This window comes from Geotrypetes seraphini, chromosome 2, assembly GCF_902459505.1.
Source record: "Geotrypetes seraphini chromosome 2, aGeoSer1.1, whole genome shotgun sequence".
NCBI classification, from domain to species: domain Eukaryota; kingdom Metazoa; phylum Chordata; class Amphibia; order Gymnophiona; family Dermophiidae; genus Geotrypetes; species Geotrypetes seraphini.
The window spans coordinates 513,822,218-513,839,724 of NC_047085.1; the positions used below are offsets into that span (position 1 = coordinate 513,822,218).

The window sequence follows — 17,507 nt, forward strand, 5'->3', positions numbered from 1 at the left end:
GGGAAGAGGTGGTCGGAGCGAACCACGAGTGATTTCCTACACTCGCGGCGCTCTGGCTGCTCTCCCGCTGCCCTCTTACGGCTCCCCCATGAAAAACTGTATTTGTGGTTTTTCAAGATTTACGGGGGTTCCTGGAACGGAATCCTCGTGAATTTCAGGGGAGCACTGTAGATGTATGTATGTGTGTGTGTATTTAAATATGAAATGTGCATATAAAGCTAATACTATAAAGATTTAGATTTTGGACAATCCAGAAGCAACATATGGAGTTTGACCTACCTGACCTTGAAGTCTGTGAGGCCTTCTTAGATGCGAAGGGGGGCTTCTTGGGCTCGGTATAGGAGAGCATTAGTGATTCTCATTAAGGGGGTGCTTTTGGGCTATTTTGTGTTTGTTTTACCGAGACATAGTCTGACACAGGAAAAAGCCCAGACTATTGGTTCTTCGTTAGTCAGAGGGCTACATTGATTCATTCTAAGACATAAGACGAATACTGGTTAAGAGATATATTCTTTCCTTAAGGGTTGTATTGCGTTGGTAAATTTCAACCTAAGTTTTATTAAAATGTATACATTATAATCTTCTTTTATGTAAATTACTGTAAGGATATATAACTGTTATATCTTATACAACTTTTCTTTCAGCCTGTTATCTATAAAAGCGAAGAAGGTCTTTGTTATGGGAAAGCCACTCCCCTACCATGTATGAAATGCCTTAAATCATATGAAGGGAGGGGCAAATGATGTATATAAGTGACAGTATTGCTATGGCAAATAGGAATTCCTCCCTTCAGCAAGATGCCATTACTCTGCTGCGAAGAGATGAATTTCCATTGTACAAATCATAATTGTTTATGAGCCTTATGAGATTATTCTGTTATGAAATAACTTAATAAATTTAAATGTTTAATTGGCTATCGTGTTTGTGCACTTACTAAAAACCAATGGGGGCATGTTTAGGCAGGTTAGTATAGTAAATCCTATTTACCTCACATTGTAGAAACCATTTGTATGTACTGAGTGTAATAAAAGCTTCACTCAACTTGGGTTACTTTTCAATCTGTAACTGAGACACAGATCTTACAATTATGTTATAAATTGAGGAAATGCAAGTGTATATTAGATCCCAGTCCCTTATATTTATATAAGAGAATTCCTGCCCAAGCCATTGCTAACTGAACTTATAAATTCTGCCATAGACGTTGGGGGTTTTCTACTGATATGGGCCATATAGTTCTTACTATAAGCTATAAAAAGCTGACCTAGATCTAACTATCTTGTTAAATTATTGGCCAATTACAAATATACTGCTGTTAACTAAAATGATGGAATCTATAGAAACCATGCTGTTTTCTAACTCATGAGAAATCCCTTCTGTTTCTCTCCAGCAGATCATCAGATCCAACACGAATGGAAGAGAGAAAAGAATCAAGGAGAAGATCCAGTTGAAATGGAACAAATCCAAACACTGTTGAAAAATGTCTGTGAGAATAATTCCCAGGGAACTGAGAAGATTAACACAAAGAATTATAAGCAGGAATCAAAGAAACAAAGAGACCCTATAGAAGTCTCAAGGGATGGAGTCAGTAAATGTGAGAGAAATGACAGGGATCCGAGTTACATCCCTGAGGACCAGAGACACCTAGCGGAGGGACCCTTCCAAATTAAAAACAGTGATAAAGTGACTTCTAAATTCCACCATGGTAAGAAGAAAGGAAAAACCCACAAAAAAGAACTTCAGCTGCACAAAAGGGATCATAAAAATGTGAAACCATCTACCTCTACCGAGTGTGATAAAAGATTCACTCAACTTTCACATCTAAAAAGCCACCAAATGATCCACACAGGGTACAAACCATTTTCATGTGCTGAGTGTAATATAAGTTTCAATCACCTTTCACATCTAAAAAGCCACCAAATGATCCACACAAGGTACAAACCATTTACATGTACTGAGTGTAATAAAAGCTTTACTCGACTTTCACATCTAAAAACTCATGAGAGGATCCACACAGGGCACAAACCATATACATGTACTGAGTGTAATAAAAGCTTCACTCAGGTTTCCCATCTAAAAAGACACCAAATGATCCACATAGGGTACAAACCATTTACATGTACTGAGTGTAATAAAAGCTTCTTTCGACTTTCAGATCTAAAAAATCATGAAAGGATCCACACAGGGCACAAACCATATACATGTACTGAGTGTAATAAAAGCTTCTTTCGACTTTCACATCTAAAAACTCATGAGAAGATCCACACAGGGCACAAACCACATACATGTACTGTGTGTAATAAAAGCTTCACTCAGCTTTCACATCTAAAAAACCACCAAATGATCCACACAGGGTACAAACCATTTTCATGTGCTGAATGTAATATAAGTTTCACTCATCTTTCACATCTAAAAAGCCACCAAATGATCCACACAGGGTACAAACCATATACATGTACTAAGTGTAATAAAAGCTTCTTTCGACTTTCAGATCTAAAAACTCATGAGAAGATCCATACAGGACACAAGCCATATACATGTACTGAGTGTAATAAAAGCTTCACTCAGGTTTCCCATCTAAAAAGACACCAAATGATCCACACAGGGTACAAACCATTTACATGTACTGAGTGTAATAAAAGCTTTTTTCGACTTTCAGATCTAAAAACTCATGTAAGGACCCACACAGGGCACAAACCATATACATGTACTGAGTGTAATAAAAGCTTCACTCAGGTTTCCCATCTAAAAAACCACCAAATGATCCACACAGGGTACAAACCATTTACATGTACTGAGTGTAATAAAAGCTTCTTTCGACTTTCAGATCTAAAAACTCATGAGAAGATCCACACAGGGCACAAACCATATACATCAAGGGTCTCAAAGTCCCTCCTTGAGGACCGCAATCCAGTCGGGTTTTCAGGATTTCCATAATGAATATGCATGAGATCTGTGTGCATGCACTGCTTTCAATGCATATTCATTGGGGAAATCCTGAAAACCCGACTGGATTACGGCCCTCAAGGAGGGACTTTGAGATCCCTGATATACATGTACTGAGTGTAATAAAAGATTCACTCAGGTGTCCCATCTAAAAAGACACCAAATGATCCGCGCAGGATACAAGCCATATACATGTACTGAGTGTAATAAAAGCTTCACTCACCTTTCACATCTAAAAAGCCACCAAATGATCCACACAGGGTACAAACCATTTACATGTACTGAGTGTAATAAAAGCTTCTTTCGACTTTCAGATCTAGAAACTCATGAGAAGATCCACACAGGGCACAAACCATATACATGTACTAAGTGTAATAAAAGCTTCACTCAGGTTTCCCATCTAAAAAGACACCAAATGATCCATGCAGGATACAAGCCATATACATGTACTGACTGTAAAGCACAGTTACCGTAACAGGTGTTATCCAGGAACAGCAGGCAGATATTCTCACATGTGGGTGACGTCATCTACGGAGCCCCGACGCGGACAGCTTTTTCAAGCAAACTTGATTGAAGATTCATGTTTGCTGTGCTGCACCACGCATGTGTGCCTTCCTGTTCCACTAGAGGGCGCATCCCCTCCTCGTGGTCTCCAGTTCAGATAACCAGCTAAGAAGCCAACCTCGGGGAGGCGGGAGGGTTGTGAGAATATCTGCCTTCTGTCATACCTGTTACGGTAAGTAACTGTGCTTTATCCCAGGACAAGCAGGCAGCATATTCTCACATGTGGGTGACCTCCAAGCTAATCAAAAAAGGGATGGAGGGAAGTTGGCAACTCAAGAAAACAGATTACACAAAACCGACTGGCCAAACCGGCCGTCGCTCCTGGACAGAGTATCCAGACAGTAGTGTGAGGTGAAAGTGTGAACCGAAGACCAAGTGGCAGCCTTGCAAATCTCCTCGATAGGCGTTGACCTGAGGAAAGTGACAGAAGCCGCCATCGCTCGGACCTTATGCCCCATGACCCGACCATACAGCGCGAGACCAGCCTGAGCATAGCAAAAAGAGATACAAGCCGCCAACCAGTTGGACAAGGTGCGCTTAGAAACAGGACGTCCCAACCGATTAGGATCAAAGGACAAAAACAATTGAGGAACCTTCCGATAAGACTGAGTGCGTTGAAGATAAAAAGACAACGCCCTCTTACAGTCAAGAGTGTGAAGCGCCACCTCCCCAGGATGAGAATGGGGCTTGGAAAAAAACACTGGAAGAACAATGGACTGATTGAGATGGAAATCAGACACCACCTTAGGCAAAAACTTGGGGTGAGTGCGGAGAACCACCTTGTCATGATGGAATACAGTAAAAGGCAGGTCCGCCACCAGAGCCTGTAGCTCACTAACCCTTCGAGCAGAAGTGAGCGCAAGCAAAAAGATCACCTTCCACGTGAGGAACTTCAGATGAGATTTATCCATAGGCTCAAACGGAGGTTTCATAAGTTGAGCCAGAACCACATTGAGATCCCAAACCACCGGGGGAGGTTTGATAGGAGGATGGACATTCAAGAGACCCCTCATGAAACGAGAGACCAAAGGATGGATAGAAAGGGACTTCCTATCAAACTGCTGATGAAAGGCAGTGATTGCGCTAAGATGCACCCGAATAGAATTTGTCTTAAGGCCAGACTGAGACAAATGAAGCAAATACTCCAGAACCGAGGACACAGACGCCGACAAGGGTTCTAGATGATAGGAAGAACACCAGGAAGAGAAACGAGTCCACTTCTGAGAATAGCAGAGCCTAGTCGAAACCTTACGAGAAGCTTCCAAAACCTCCCTGACCGACTGAGATAACTGAAGAGAAGTCAGGTGGAAAGGTACCAAGCCGTCAGATGAAGAGACTGCAGATTGGGATGTAACAGCGAACCCCGACTCTGAGACAGCAGAGAGGGAAAAACAGGCAGAAGCAGAGGCTCCCTGACACTGAGTTGAAGAAGCAGGGAGAACCACGGCTGCCGAGGCCACCGAGGAGCGACCAGGATCAGAGTGGCATGCGTAGACTTGAGATGTATCAGCGTCCGCAAGATCAGAGGAAAGGGTGGAAACGTGTAAAGGAACTTCCCCTCCCAAGCGAGGAGGAAGGCATCGGCCTCGAGACGATCCGAGGAGTACATCCGGGAGCAGAAGAGAGGCAGTTTGTGATTGAGGGGAGATGCGAACAGATCTATCTGAGGGGTCTGCTTCAAGACCTGGGAATGAAGAGACCACTTGTGCGGCTGTAGAAGGCGGCTCAGCCTGTCTGCCAGACAGTTCCGCTTCCCCTGAATATAAACCGCACGAAGAAAGATGTTGTGGGAAATCACCCACTCCCAAAGACGAAGAGCCTCCCGACACAGGGACCAGGACCCTGTGCCCCCCTGTTTGTTCACATAATACATCGCCACCTGTTTGTCCGTGCGGACCAGAGCCACACTGTTCTGAAGCAGATGGCAGAAAGCCACAGCGGCCAAATAAATGGCTCGAAGCTCCAACACGTTGATGTGACAACGATGGTCCTCTCGCGACCACAGTCCCTGAGTGCGCAGACCGTCCAGATGAGCCCCCCAAACATACTCCGAAGAGTCCGTGGTGAGGACCTTGTGGTGTGGAGGGGCGAGAAAGAACAAACCCTTGGAAAGATTGGAAGAGTTGGTCCACCAACGGAGCGAGCATCTCAAAGAGGGAGTCACCGGGACGGGACGCCATTGAGAGGCCAAGGCCCACTGAGGGATCTGCAGGTGCAACCAGGCAAACGGTGTGACATGGACGGTGGATGCCATGTGGCCCAGCAGAACCATAATGCGCTTCGCCGAGACCGAGGGCAGCCGAGAAACCTGCCTGCTCATATGGACGAGCGCCGCCAGCTGAGGATGAGGGAGGAACGAACGCAGACGAACCGTGTCCAGCACGGCCCTGATGAATTGTAGGGATTGTGAGGGGCACAACTGGGACTTGGGGAAGTTTACCTCGAACCCCAGACTCTGAAGAAATGTAATAGTCTTTTGGGTCGCTGAGATAACCCCTTCCCTCGACGGAGCTTTGATCAACCAGTCGTCCAGGTAGGGGAACACCTGCAGGCCCCACGACCGGAGGGCCGCCGCTACTAGGGTGAACACCCTCGGGGACAAAGCCAGTCCAAAGGGATGGACCCTGTACTGCAGATGTAGGTCCCCCATCTGAAACCGAAGGAACCAGCGATAAGCGGGGTGCACCGGAACGTGTGTAGGCCTCGAGGGAGCAGAGCCAATCCCCCTCGTCCAGCAAGGGATAAAGAACCGGAAGGGAAAGCATCCGGAACTTTTCCCGCACAAGGAATTTGTTGAGGCGTCTCAAGTCCAGGATCGGGCACAGGTTCCCTGTCTTTTTCAGAACTAAGAAGTAGCGGGAGTAAAACCCTCGCTCCTGTTGACAAGGTGGGACTACCTCCACCGCCCGCAGGCGAAGAAGAGCCCGGGCTTCCGAAAGAAGGAGGGACAACTGCGATTGGAAGGACACCCGCTTGGTGGACTGTCGGGAGGAACCTCCCGGAAGTTCAGAGAGTATCCGGAGGCAGTCATGCCCAAGACCCATGTGTCCGACGTGATAGTCGCCCAACGAGGGTAGAACGCTCTGAGGCAGTCCCCGAAGGGAAGGAGACCTGACACCAGCGCAGAGGGGGCCCGCCCCCATCCGCCTGAGCCGTCAAAAAGACGGAGAAGGCTTGGCAGCGGCTGGTGGTTGAGATTTGGGCAAAGCCCAAGGGTGCGCCTGCTGATGTCTCGGTGGTGGACGCGAGAACGCCGGGGTCGTCTTCTGCGGATACCGCCTGGGAGGGGCCCGATAGGGCCTCGACGGGGTCGGCTTCACCTTTGGTCTCACCAAGGAAGCAAAAGAACGTTCATGCTCCGAAAGGCGCTTCGTGGTGGCCTCTATGGAGTCGTCAAACAGCTCGTTTCCCACACAGGGCAGGTTGGCCAGGCGGTCTTGGAGATTAGGATCCATGTCGACAAGCCGCAACCACGCTAGCCGGCACATGGCCACCTCAAACGTGGAGACACGGGACGAAAGTTTGAAAACATCATACGCTGCGTGGAACAGGTGGAGACGCAGTTGGGACATATCCTCAATCAGCAGCCCAAATGCAGCCTGGCGAGAGGGAGGCAAGTCAGCCTGGAACGCGGGCAAGGACCGCACCAGATGTTTAAGATAAGAGGTAAAAGTGAACGAATAGTTCAACACCCTAGAAGCCATCATGGAATTTTGGTAGAGCCTGAGTCCAAATTTGTCAAGAGTCCTACCCTCCCTACCCGGCAGGACCGCCACCGAGACCCGGGACGGGTGAGATTTTTTGAGCGAAGACTCAACGAGTAAAGACTGATGCGAAAGTTGCGCACGCTCGAACCCCGGGCAGGGGACCGTCCGGTATTTGGACTCCATCTTCGAGGGAACTGCAGTGACTGCATACGGGGTCTCCAGGTTGCGAATGAAGGCCTGCTTGAGCACCGGGTTCAATGGAAGCTGAAGTGACTCCCGAGGCGGAGACGGCATATCCAATTCCTCCAGATATTCCTTAGTGTACCAGGAATCAGACTGGAGATCCAGGTTAATTGCCCGCCCCATGTCTTGTACGAACCTCGTGAAGGACGGACGAGCTTCTCCCTTACCCTCGGGGGGGTGTCGCCGAACGGGACTGCTCCGCCACCGAAAAAGAGGGAGAAGCCTCCCGAGAATATTGAGGCTCCCTTTCTGCACCACGCTCCGAACCCCAAGAAGCACTCAAAGAGCGCGCCGGGGTCGAGGACCTACGACGTCTCGAGGAGCCCCTCGGAGATGACCCCGGAGTACAAGGCACCGACCGATGACGGGTCGGGGACATGTCCCCGGACTCCCTCAGCGAAAGCCTAGAGCCCCGGCCCGGAGCCCTGGACCGAGGGGGAGTGAGCAACAATTAAGGGTTGGTAAGAGACAACTCCGAGACCCTCAGCGGTCCCACAGCGCGATTCGTCGGTGAACGGCCCCGCCGCGGAGGGCAACCCCGGGCGCGCTTAGCCAACCTCCGGACCGAGGTCGCAGCGGGTTTCGACCGGCGCATCGCCCCTCGGTGCCCCGAGGGCGAAGACCGCCCCGAGGCCCGGGGCGAGGATTCCAAGGAGGAGGAGAGGTGCCTGGATCAGTGCACCTTGCCCCCAGGCGCCTCGATGCAAGGCTCAGGCTGGTCCGGCACACGCGAGGTCGGGGCCGGATGGAGATGGGCCAGCGCCGCGGACAGCTCCGAAGAGATCATCGCCCGGAGCATGTCCTGAAAAACAGGCATGGACAGCATCGAGGGCATGTCCAAGGCCGTAGTGCCCTCCACCGAGGGCGACCTCGACAGGGAGTATTCCCGCATGGTGGAGGCACGCCCTGAAGGCTTAGAGGTCTTAGCCGGGGCTACAGGCAGGGAACTCCCACCCTGCCCGGTCGGCGTCCCCGAGGCTGGCTTCTTCGCCGGTGTGGAACCTGCTGGAGGAAGAGGGGACTTACCCAGAGCCGAGGTCTTCGACGACGAGGCCGAGGTCTTCGGAGCCGAGGCCATCCGAGGCGGGGCCAAGGTCCCAGAGGTCAAGGCCGGGGCCGAAGTCGAGGTCGAGGGCTGGTCAATCACAAAAAGGTCCGCCACGCGGGCCCGACGACGACGAATAGCCCGATGCTGGAAAGTAGCACACCGGGGGCAGGAATCTGTCAGATGATCAGCCCCCAAACACAGAATGCACCACCGATGGGGGTCGGTGATCGACAGTAGTCGATCGCACCTGGTGCACTTTCTAAACCTGGACAAGGGCCGGGACATAAGCAAACGGGCCGCGGCCAACAAGGCCACGCAGCCGACAACCCGGGAGCCCCCGGGCTGCAAAAAAACCGCGAACTACTCTACAAGAGAAAAAGAGCAAGAGAAAAAACACGCGCACAGCGACTCACTGAAAAAAACAATAAAGCCGTGGTGCTAGAAGGCACTTTCGGGCAGAGACCAAAAACAGGACTTCTTGGCTCCGCGGAAATGAAAGAACTGGAGACCACGAGGAGGGGATGCGCCCTCTAGTGGAGCAGGAAGGCACACATGCGTGGTACAGCACAGCACAGCAAACTTGAATCTTCAATTAAGTTTGCTTGAAAAAGCTGTCCGCGTCGGGGCTCCGTAGATGACGTCACCCACATGTGAGAATATGCTACCTGCTTGTCCTGGGATAATAAAAGCTTCTTTCAACTTTCAGATCTAAAAACTCATGTAAGGACTCTCACAGGGCACAAACCATATACATGTACTGAGTGTAATAAAAGTTTCACTCATCTTTCACATCTAAAAAGCCACCAAATGATCCACACAGGGCACAAATCATATACAGTACATGTACTGAGTTAAATAAAAGCTTTGCTCGGATTTCAGATCTAAAATTTCACAAAAATATCCACATGGGAGTGAAACCATTTACATGTGCTGAGTGTAAGAAATGTTTCACTCGGCTTTCAGCTCTAAAAAGCCATCAAGTGATCCATGTAGGATACAAATCATATACATGTACTGTGTAATAAAAACTTCACTCGACTTTCAGATCTAAAAAATCATGAGAGGATCCACACAGGGCACAAACCATTTACATGTACTGAGTGTAATAAAAGCTTCACTCGGCTTTCACATCTAAAAAGCCATCAAATGATCCACACAGCGTACAAACCATTTACATGTACTGAATGTAATAAAAGTTTTGCTCGGCTGTCACATCTAAAGTTTCATAAGAATGTCCACATGGGAGACAAACCATATGCATATACTGAGTGTAATAAAAGCTTTGCTTGGGTTACTTTTGAACCTGTAACTGATTATAAAAAGATACAGATCTTGCAATTATGTTATAAATTGAGGAAATGCAAGTGTATCTTGGATCCTATTCCCTCATATTTGTAAAAGAGAATTCCTGCCCAAGCTATTGCGTGGCTAACTGAACTTATAAATTCTGCCTTAGAAGTTGGGGAGTTTTCTACTGATATGGCCCGTATAGTTATTACTATAAGCTATAAAAAGCTGACCTAGATCCAACTATCTTGTTAAATTATTGGCCAATTACAAATATACCGCTGTTAACTAAAATGATGGAATCTATAATCTCCAGTCAACTCTCCACTTATTAGGTGAGATTTTCTGTTCTTTTGCCGTATCGGCATGGTTTTAGGCCAAATTTCAGTACTGAAACTTTGCTGATTTCTCCTAAAGGTTCAGCAACTACATTTGAATAACAAATTTGCAATCTTATTACAATTTGACTTGTCCGTAGCTTTTGATGTTGTCCATCATGACATCTTGATAGGCCTAGAGCATGCAGTGTTAAGCTGGTTTTCTAATTTCCTACAATTACGATCTTATACTATTAACGTAGATGGTACGTCATTTCCCTGGAAGCCGTCATGTGGAGTCCCACAAGGATCGTCTTTGTCTCCCATCCTTTTCAATATCTATGCGAAATATCTTGAACCATCAGTGTTCGAATCTCTGTACTTATGGAGTTGATATTTTCACCCTTCTTGAAGTAGACTTGAATCTTTCACAAACATAATTCAGTGTATAATGAAATTCCAGGATTGGTCATTTTCTGTTCAAATGAAATTAAATGAAGCCAAAACTAAACTCCTATGGCTTGGTCCAAAACTGGATCAGGGACATCTCTACAGATTGAGTTTTCCTCTAAGATCTCAGGTGTCATCATAGACTCATCCCTCTCATTCAATTAACAATTAGATCTTCTCTAAATAATTATAGTATCTGAGGATTATAATCGATTATCGTTTGAATTTTGAGGAACAGGTTTCTAAAGGCTTTGGGGCTTTGAGACAGCTTAGATCTATTTGAGATTTTTTGGGTGAGAAATCATTACATATGCTAATTCATGCTGTTGTACTGTCTAAGTTAGATTATGGTCATTTAGTAAATGCTAGTATAGGAAGAGGACAATTAAAGCTCCTACAATCAGTACAAGATGCTGAGATTCGGTTGTTAGGCCAGGCACATATTCGTAATCACGTTACACCTCTCTATGTGAAATTCCACTGGTTACCAAAGCAATTTAGGATCTTGCTGTTGGCACATAGAACATTATTTGAGTTACAACCATTCGATCTTTCTAATTTGGTGTTATTTTATGCACGGTCTCTGAATGATAATAGAGTAGTTGTTCCTCACATTTCGAAGGCCCATCTTGCCTCGACTAGGGATTGTGTATTTTTCTGTTTAGTTCCTCGGTTATGGAATAGTTTGCCTATAGAATTGAGAAAGGAAGAAGCGTATACATTTGAAAGCACATTTCTTTCAACTGGCCTTTTTATGTTTAAGTCATTTTTATTAAAGCAGAAATATAGCAATGAACAAAGCATGGCACAGTTTTTCAAATAGCACACAAAACCAATCCCCACCCGCCCAACCAACCAACCCCCCCTCCCACCCTGGCAGCAGCGGTAACAAATCAAGAATTATAAAGCAAAAGGGGGGAAAAAAGAAGTCAATTAAGTACCCCAAAGTTGGTTTTGAACATAAGGTGTAAAAGTTAAGCTAAAAGGGTACCAGCACTGAGTGTATAAACGTCCAGCTTTTGTTGACAGGTCCATCACCTCGCGTCGTTCTAGTAACATGTGATGTAACATTAATGCTCTCCATTGAGGGACGGTCGGAGGTTGAGGTGAAAGCCATTGCAGCAAGATACATTTCCGTCCCAGCAAAACAGTTTTCCTTAAGAATGCTGCACAACCTGGTCGAGGAGGATGAAATCGAATCTGCATCGTGAAAAGAAAGTCTGGGTGTAATCTCCAAGAGCAATGCCAAAGTCGTGCCACCAATGACACTAACTGTATCCAAAAGGAAGATATCATGGGGCAAGACCAAAACATATGTCCAAACGATGCCAGAGGACCAGCACATTTCCGGCAACAGTGATCCGCACTGATCCCAATCACATGTGCCCTCTTGGGCGTACAGAAAGCTCTCAGAATAAATTTGTAATTTCGTTCCCTCTCAATCGATGACACAGTCGTGGCCTTTCCCGAGCGAATGCCTCTGCGAATCACATCCGCAGCAATGGGCAATTGGAGATCAGCAGACCACCTCCGAGCCAAAGCGAGAAAGTCTAATTCACCCGCCCGTTTCTGTAACCACTTATGGAAAAATCTGAGGGATATGGACTCAGGAGCTGTGAGTGCAAGTGCTTCCTGTAATCTGTCTTGCACATCCTCCTGCAACCTCACCGGAGTCAAGGATTGTAAATAATGTTTAAGCTGTTGATACGCGAACCAGTCCGTAGATGATATCCGAAACTGTGTTTGTAGGTCACTGAAGGAGATCGGCAAACCATTATCTTGTACAGTCTGTGACACGTATTGTAGGCCCTCACGAGACCAGCGTCTGAACACTGCGGAATCCATGCCAGGTAAGAAGTCACCATTTCCAACTAATGGAAGGCAAGGTGTGTGTTGTGGAGAAATCTGTAAGCCCTTGCACAGCAACCTCCAGGCTGTGCGCATCGCTGGCAAAAGTGGATGGGACTTCAGCTGGGGTAAGTCCGGTAACTGAGGAGCATGGAGAAGATAGCTAAAATGATATGGCTGAAAGGAAAATCGTTCAATCACAGGCAAAATCAGAAGTATCACAGAACCAGTCATGAATGTGACGCAATTGACAGGCTAGGTTAAACCGAGATACACATAGTAGTCCCAGCCCCCCTCGATCTACAGGAAGCCTTAACTTAGCCAAAGAAATCCTCGCTCTCTTGCCCTGCCATAAATATTTAGAGAGATGGGAGTTATGAAGTGCAGTGTGAGATGTGGTTAACATAAGAGGGAGCATTTGTAAGACATATGTCCATTGAGGCACTACCATCATGTTATAAAGAGCGATTCGGCCGGACAGGGAAATAGGGAATGTCCGCCAGCCCTGCAGTGTACTAGCAGTACGATGAAGCAAGGGTATTATATTTGCGGAATAAAGTCTATTCAAATTTTGGGGGATAATTACACCCAAATATGTCAATGAGGAAGATGCCCATTGTAGTGGAAAATCACCCGGCCAAGTGTGTCTCACCTCTAGAAGAGTGGGGAGTGCTAAAGATTTTTGCTTATTCAGCTCTAGGCCAGAATAAATGTGAAACTCATCCAATAGTTCTAATGCTCTTGGTAGTGATCTGTGTGGATTGTCCAAAGCAAGTAAAAGGTCATCCGCAAAGGCCAGCACCCGTAGTTGCGACGTGCCCTCAGGTAAACCCAAAAGTATATCATCCTTTTGTACGCAGCAATGGGTCTAAATACAGCAGAAAAAGCAAGGGGGATAGTGGGCAGCCCTGTCTTGTCCCCCTACCAATGGCAAAGGGAGAAGATCTCACTCCATTAACCAACACCGAGGCCGTCGGGCCATTGTAAAGTGCTTGCACAGAGGAGAGGAAGCTCGCGGGGATCCCGATATAGTTTAAGACCTGAAACAGGTAGTGCCAGTTAACTTTATCAAAGGCTTTTGCTGCATCTAACCCGACAAGCAGTCCAGGGCGGTGTTCAAATTGTGCACGGGAAAGTGCTAAAAGTATGCGCCGGACATTAATGGTGGAATGCCTGTTGCGGACAAATCCCACTTGTTCAGGCACTATTATGGAGGGCAAAATAAGGGCCAATCTATCAGCTAGGACTCTAGCTAATAGCTTAACATCAACATTCAGGAGAGAGATCGGTCGATAGGATTCTATGTCGTCTGGGGGTTTTGATGGTTTTGGAATCAAAGTAATCAGGGCGTCATTACTATGACGGGGGAAAACCCCTTGTTCCTGTATAGCCAGGTAATAATCCAAAAGAGAATTACCTATACAGGGGGATAAGATCTTATAAAACTCGGGTGAGTAACCATCCGGACCCGGTGCTGTACAAGATCTCAGCTTTTGAATTGCCATGGTCACCTCCTGTACCTGCAGCGGCTTGTCTAATCTGGATATCTGTGCCACTGTCAGTCGAGGCAATCCCGCATCCATCAAATAGTCCTGTACGTCAGGACCCGTGTACAAGCCAGGGGATGCATAAAATGCCTCAAAATATTTCTGAAAACCCGTCGCAATATCCACCGACGAGGTTAAAAACCTCCCCGAGCTCTCCCGAATCATGGGTATGTATCTGGACCCCTTCCAACTTTTTGTTATAGCCGCTAGCAATTTCCCCGCCTTGTTACCATATTTATGAAAGTGAAATTTACGGTAAAACAAAAGTTTCTTGGTGCGTTCGTGAATTAGGGAATTAAGCTCCACCAACACCGCCCTGTATGCCTCAGTATTAACCACAGATGGATCACGCAACAAGTTCTGTTTCAATCTGGTCACTTGTCGTTCTAAAAATATTATGCGATGAGCTATTCTACGGGATCTATCAGTGACATAAGCAATAATATCCCCGCGTAATACCGCCTTGGCTGTATCCCAAAACAAAGTTGGTTGGTCAACATGTTGGGCATTGTGTGTGCAGTAATCCTCCCATTTTTCTTTTAAGAAGTCCTGAAAATGAGCATCTTTGTGTAAATAGGCGGGAAATCGCCATCCAGTCCCCGGACCCCGGTGACCCCCCAGCGCCACATCAATCCAGATCATATTGTGATCTGATATCTCCAGAGGACCTATCGTGGCCTCCGAAACCTTAGGAAACAAAGTCTCGGATAGTAAAATGTAGTCTAGTCTAGAAAAAGAACCATGTGCTCTAGACTGGTGTGTATAGTCCCTTTCCGATGGATGTAATAGTCTCCAGGGGTCTACCAACCCCAAGGTTCTACACAAATAAGGAATGCCCTTCGTTTGGTTCACTCTGGTCATATTCGTCGACCCAGAGCGGTCCAGAGCGGGATTATGTACCTGATTTAGATCACCCACCAAAATTAGGGGACATCCCAGATCCTGTACACAAATATTCACCAGATTCTGGAAAAATGCATGTTGATAGCTATTAGGACCATATCCCACCAATAGTCTGAATATCCCACCAGGTCCCTCCACCCTTACCAATAGATACCTACCCTGAGGGTCACGTCGCAATACCTGTACTGTACCCAAAAAGCCCTTGCGAATCAATATGGCCACCCCAGCTCTCCTCCCTGGTGCAGAAGCAAAGTGTAAATCTCCAACCCATCCTCTCTGAAGTTTCCGGTGTTCACTATCAGTAAGCCTAGTCTCCTGCAAGCAAGCTATATCAGCCAAGTGATGTTTCAATTGGGAAAGTATTTTAGTGCGTTTTACCGGAGACGTTATTCCTGAAACATTCCAGGAGAGAATACGTAATTTACGATCACCCTTTAGGGTCTCTGTCCCTCCCGTCCATGATGTTACTTCCGGTAATGTAAAGGGTCCCAGGACGCCCAGCCTCGCCCCAAGACCACACAATCCACTCCCACTCAGACCACCCGCTCTGCTGGAACCCCTTCAAGCAAACAGAAAAAACAATATACATACAGACATCCCCAAACCATACCGCTGCTGCCCCCGCTAAATCCCCAACCCCATCAACCCCTTTAACTAATCCCAGCACCCCCATACGGAGGAACTAGAGTCACAAATTTGTCACCCCCCAGGGCCTCCCTGACCTTCAAGTATCTGTCTATAACCATAGTGTAAAGAAAAAAAACACAGTCCCTGCATTCAGCAAAAGCACCAAAGTCTTATGCAGTCACCAACCCTACCCAGCCTGTATTCCAAACACAGGTCAATCCGCTCCCGGCTTTGGGGCGCCCAGTTGCTTCATATAGACATCCGCCTCCTCCGGGGTCTGAAAAGTTTTCCAGACTCCGTTGCACTGAATCCTCAATGTAGCTGGATAATTGAACTGAAAGCGTTGCTTCAGATCCGCCAGACGTGCACATAAAGGGTAGTACGGTCTCCGCCGTTCCTGCAAAGCTACTGAGAAATCCTGGCTCAAACGGACTGGCTGCCCATCATAGTTCAGGTCATCTTTCTTGGCTCTGTACTGGCGCAGCAATTCAATTTTGTGTTGGAAATTTAATAATTTCAGGATCACAACACGTGGGCGCGTGTCTAGGCCAGGTCGGGGGCCCAGCCGATGCGCCCGTTCAATGCGCAAAGGCCCCAGTGAAGGTCGCAAAGTAAACTCGTCCCGAAGCCAGGTCTCCAACAATTCAGGTAAAGCTCTCTCCGACAGCGTCTCGGGGATGCCCATCAGACGCAGGTTAGAGCGTCGAGATCTGTTCTCCAGATCATCAATTTTATCATTCTGAGCTCTAACCTGTGCCTGCAGCGTGCTAAGGGCCGCGTCCCGCGCCGTCGAGGAATCCTCCAGGTCAGACACCCTTCCTTCCAGCTCAGTTGTACGAGCCGCCGCAGTAGCCAGCAAGGTCTCTATGTTCGCTATGCGTGTGGTAAGCGCCTCCATTTGGGGCCCCAAAACTTGAGAAAGCGCTATTTTAATGTCACTTAGAGCCGACTCCGTCAGGCTGGAGACCGCCGCCGCGGGACTCGCCGCCATCTTAGGCTCCACCGGTCTTGCACATGGGCCGGCTTTCTTCGCGGATTTTTGCTGCATGAACTCCTGGGATCTTGTGAGGTAACAGTCCATATAGTGGTGGATCGTACCCGACGCCGCTCGTGGTGTTAGGGTCGGCGAGGTGTCGGCAAAGTGTAAAAATCGGCAAGGCTGCCCCGGAGTGAACGAGGAGACGTCCTCACTCGCTCATTACATCACGTGACCCGTCTCAACTGGCCTTTTTAAATTGAGGGAATGTATTTGGGACTGCTTTATGTATTTGTTTATTTAATTATTTTTATAAATTAATTTTATTATTATGGATAAACTGATGGTTAGAGAGAAGCATGTATTAAAAAAAGTATATATTTTTTTCTCTATTTCCTTTTCTATATGAATGGAGTTCTTTTCAAAATTGTTATGAATTATATTGTAACTGCTGTGATCCTGTTTTTAGCTGTTAATAAACATAAACAAATTAGCTCTCTAGTAAAAAAAGGTTTCTTCAGCCATCACATATAATAATAATAATAACAGTTTATATACCGCAGGACCGTTAAGTTCTATGCGGTTTACAATGATTAGAAAGATGCTACAAATTGAGTGGAACATACATAGTTAGAGATTAGTGGCTAACATTTTAAGGGATCAGATTTATGGGAGAGATTGTGATGGGAGCAATTCTCCAGATTCGTTACCTAGGTACTTCAAGAACAGGTATGTTTTTAGTTGTTTCCTAAATTCACCATATCTATTTGCGTGTGTTATTAGTTTTTCCAGGTCTTTGCCCCATAAGGCTGCTTGATACGATAGAAGATGTTGATGGTGTCTCTTAAATTTACATCTTCTAGCCCAGTGGTTCCCAACCCTGTCCTGGAGGAACACCAGGCCAATTGGGTTTTCAGGCTAGCCCTAATGAATATGCATGAAGCAAATTTGCATGCCTATCACTTCCATCATATGCAAATCTCTCTCATGCATATTCATTAGAGCTAGCCTGAAAACCCGATTGGCCTGGTGTTCCTCCAGGACAGG

At 46.8% G+C, this 17,507-nt stretch overlaps 2 protein-coding genes across 5 annotated transcripts in view; one reads left to right on the top strand and one right to left on the bottom strand.

Moving 5' to 3' along the window:
* The window catches only part of LOC117355249 (zinc finger protein 420-like), an 818,521-nt gene that overhangs the window by 86,366 nt on the left and 714,648 nt on the right, over positions 1 to 17,507 (bottom strand). The window lies entirely within an intron of this gene.
* The window catches only part of LOC117355279 (zinc finger protein 124-like), an 83,865-nt gene that overhangs the window by 14,659 nt on the left and 51,699 nt on the right, over positions 1 to 17,507 (top strand). For both annotated transcript variants that reach the window (XM_033933595.1, XM_033933594.1), the window contains exon 3: positions 1,388 to 1,702. In XM_033933595.1, coding sequence (XP_033789486.1) covers positions 1,388 to 1,702 — 315 coding nt within the window. The remainder of the gene's footprint in view (positions 1 to 1,387; positions 1,703 to 17,507) is intronic.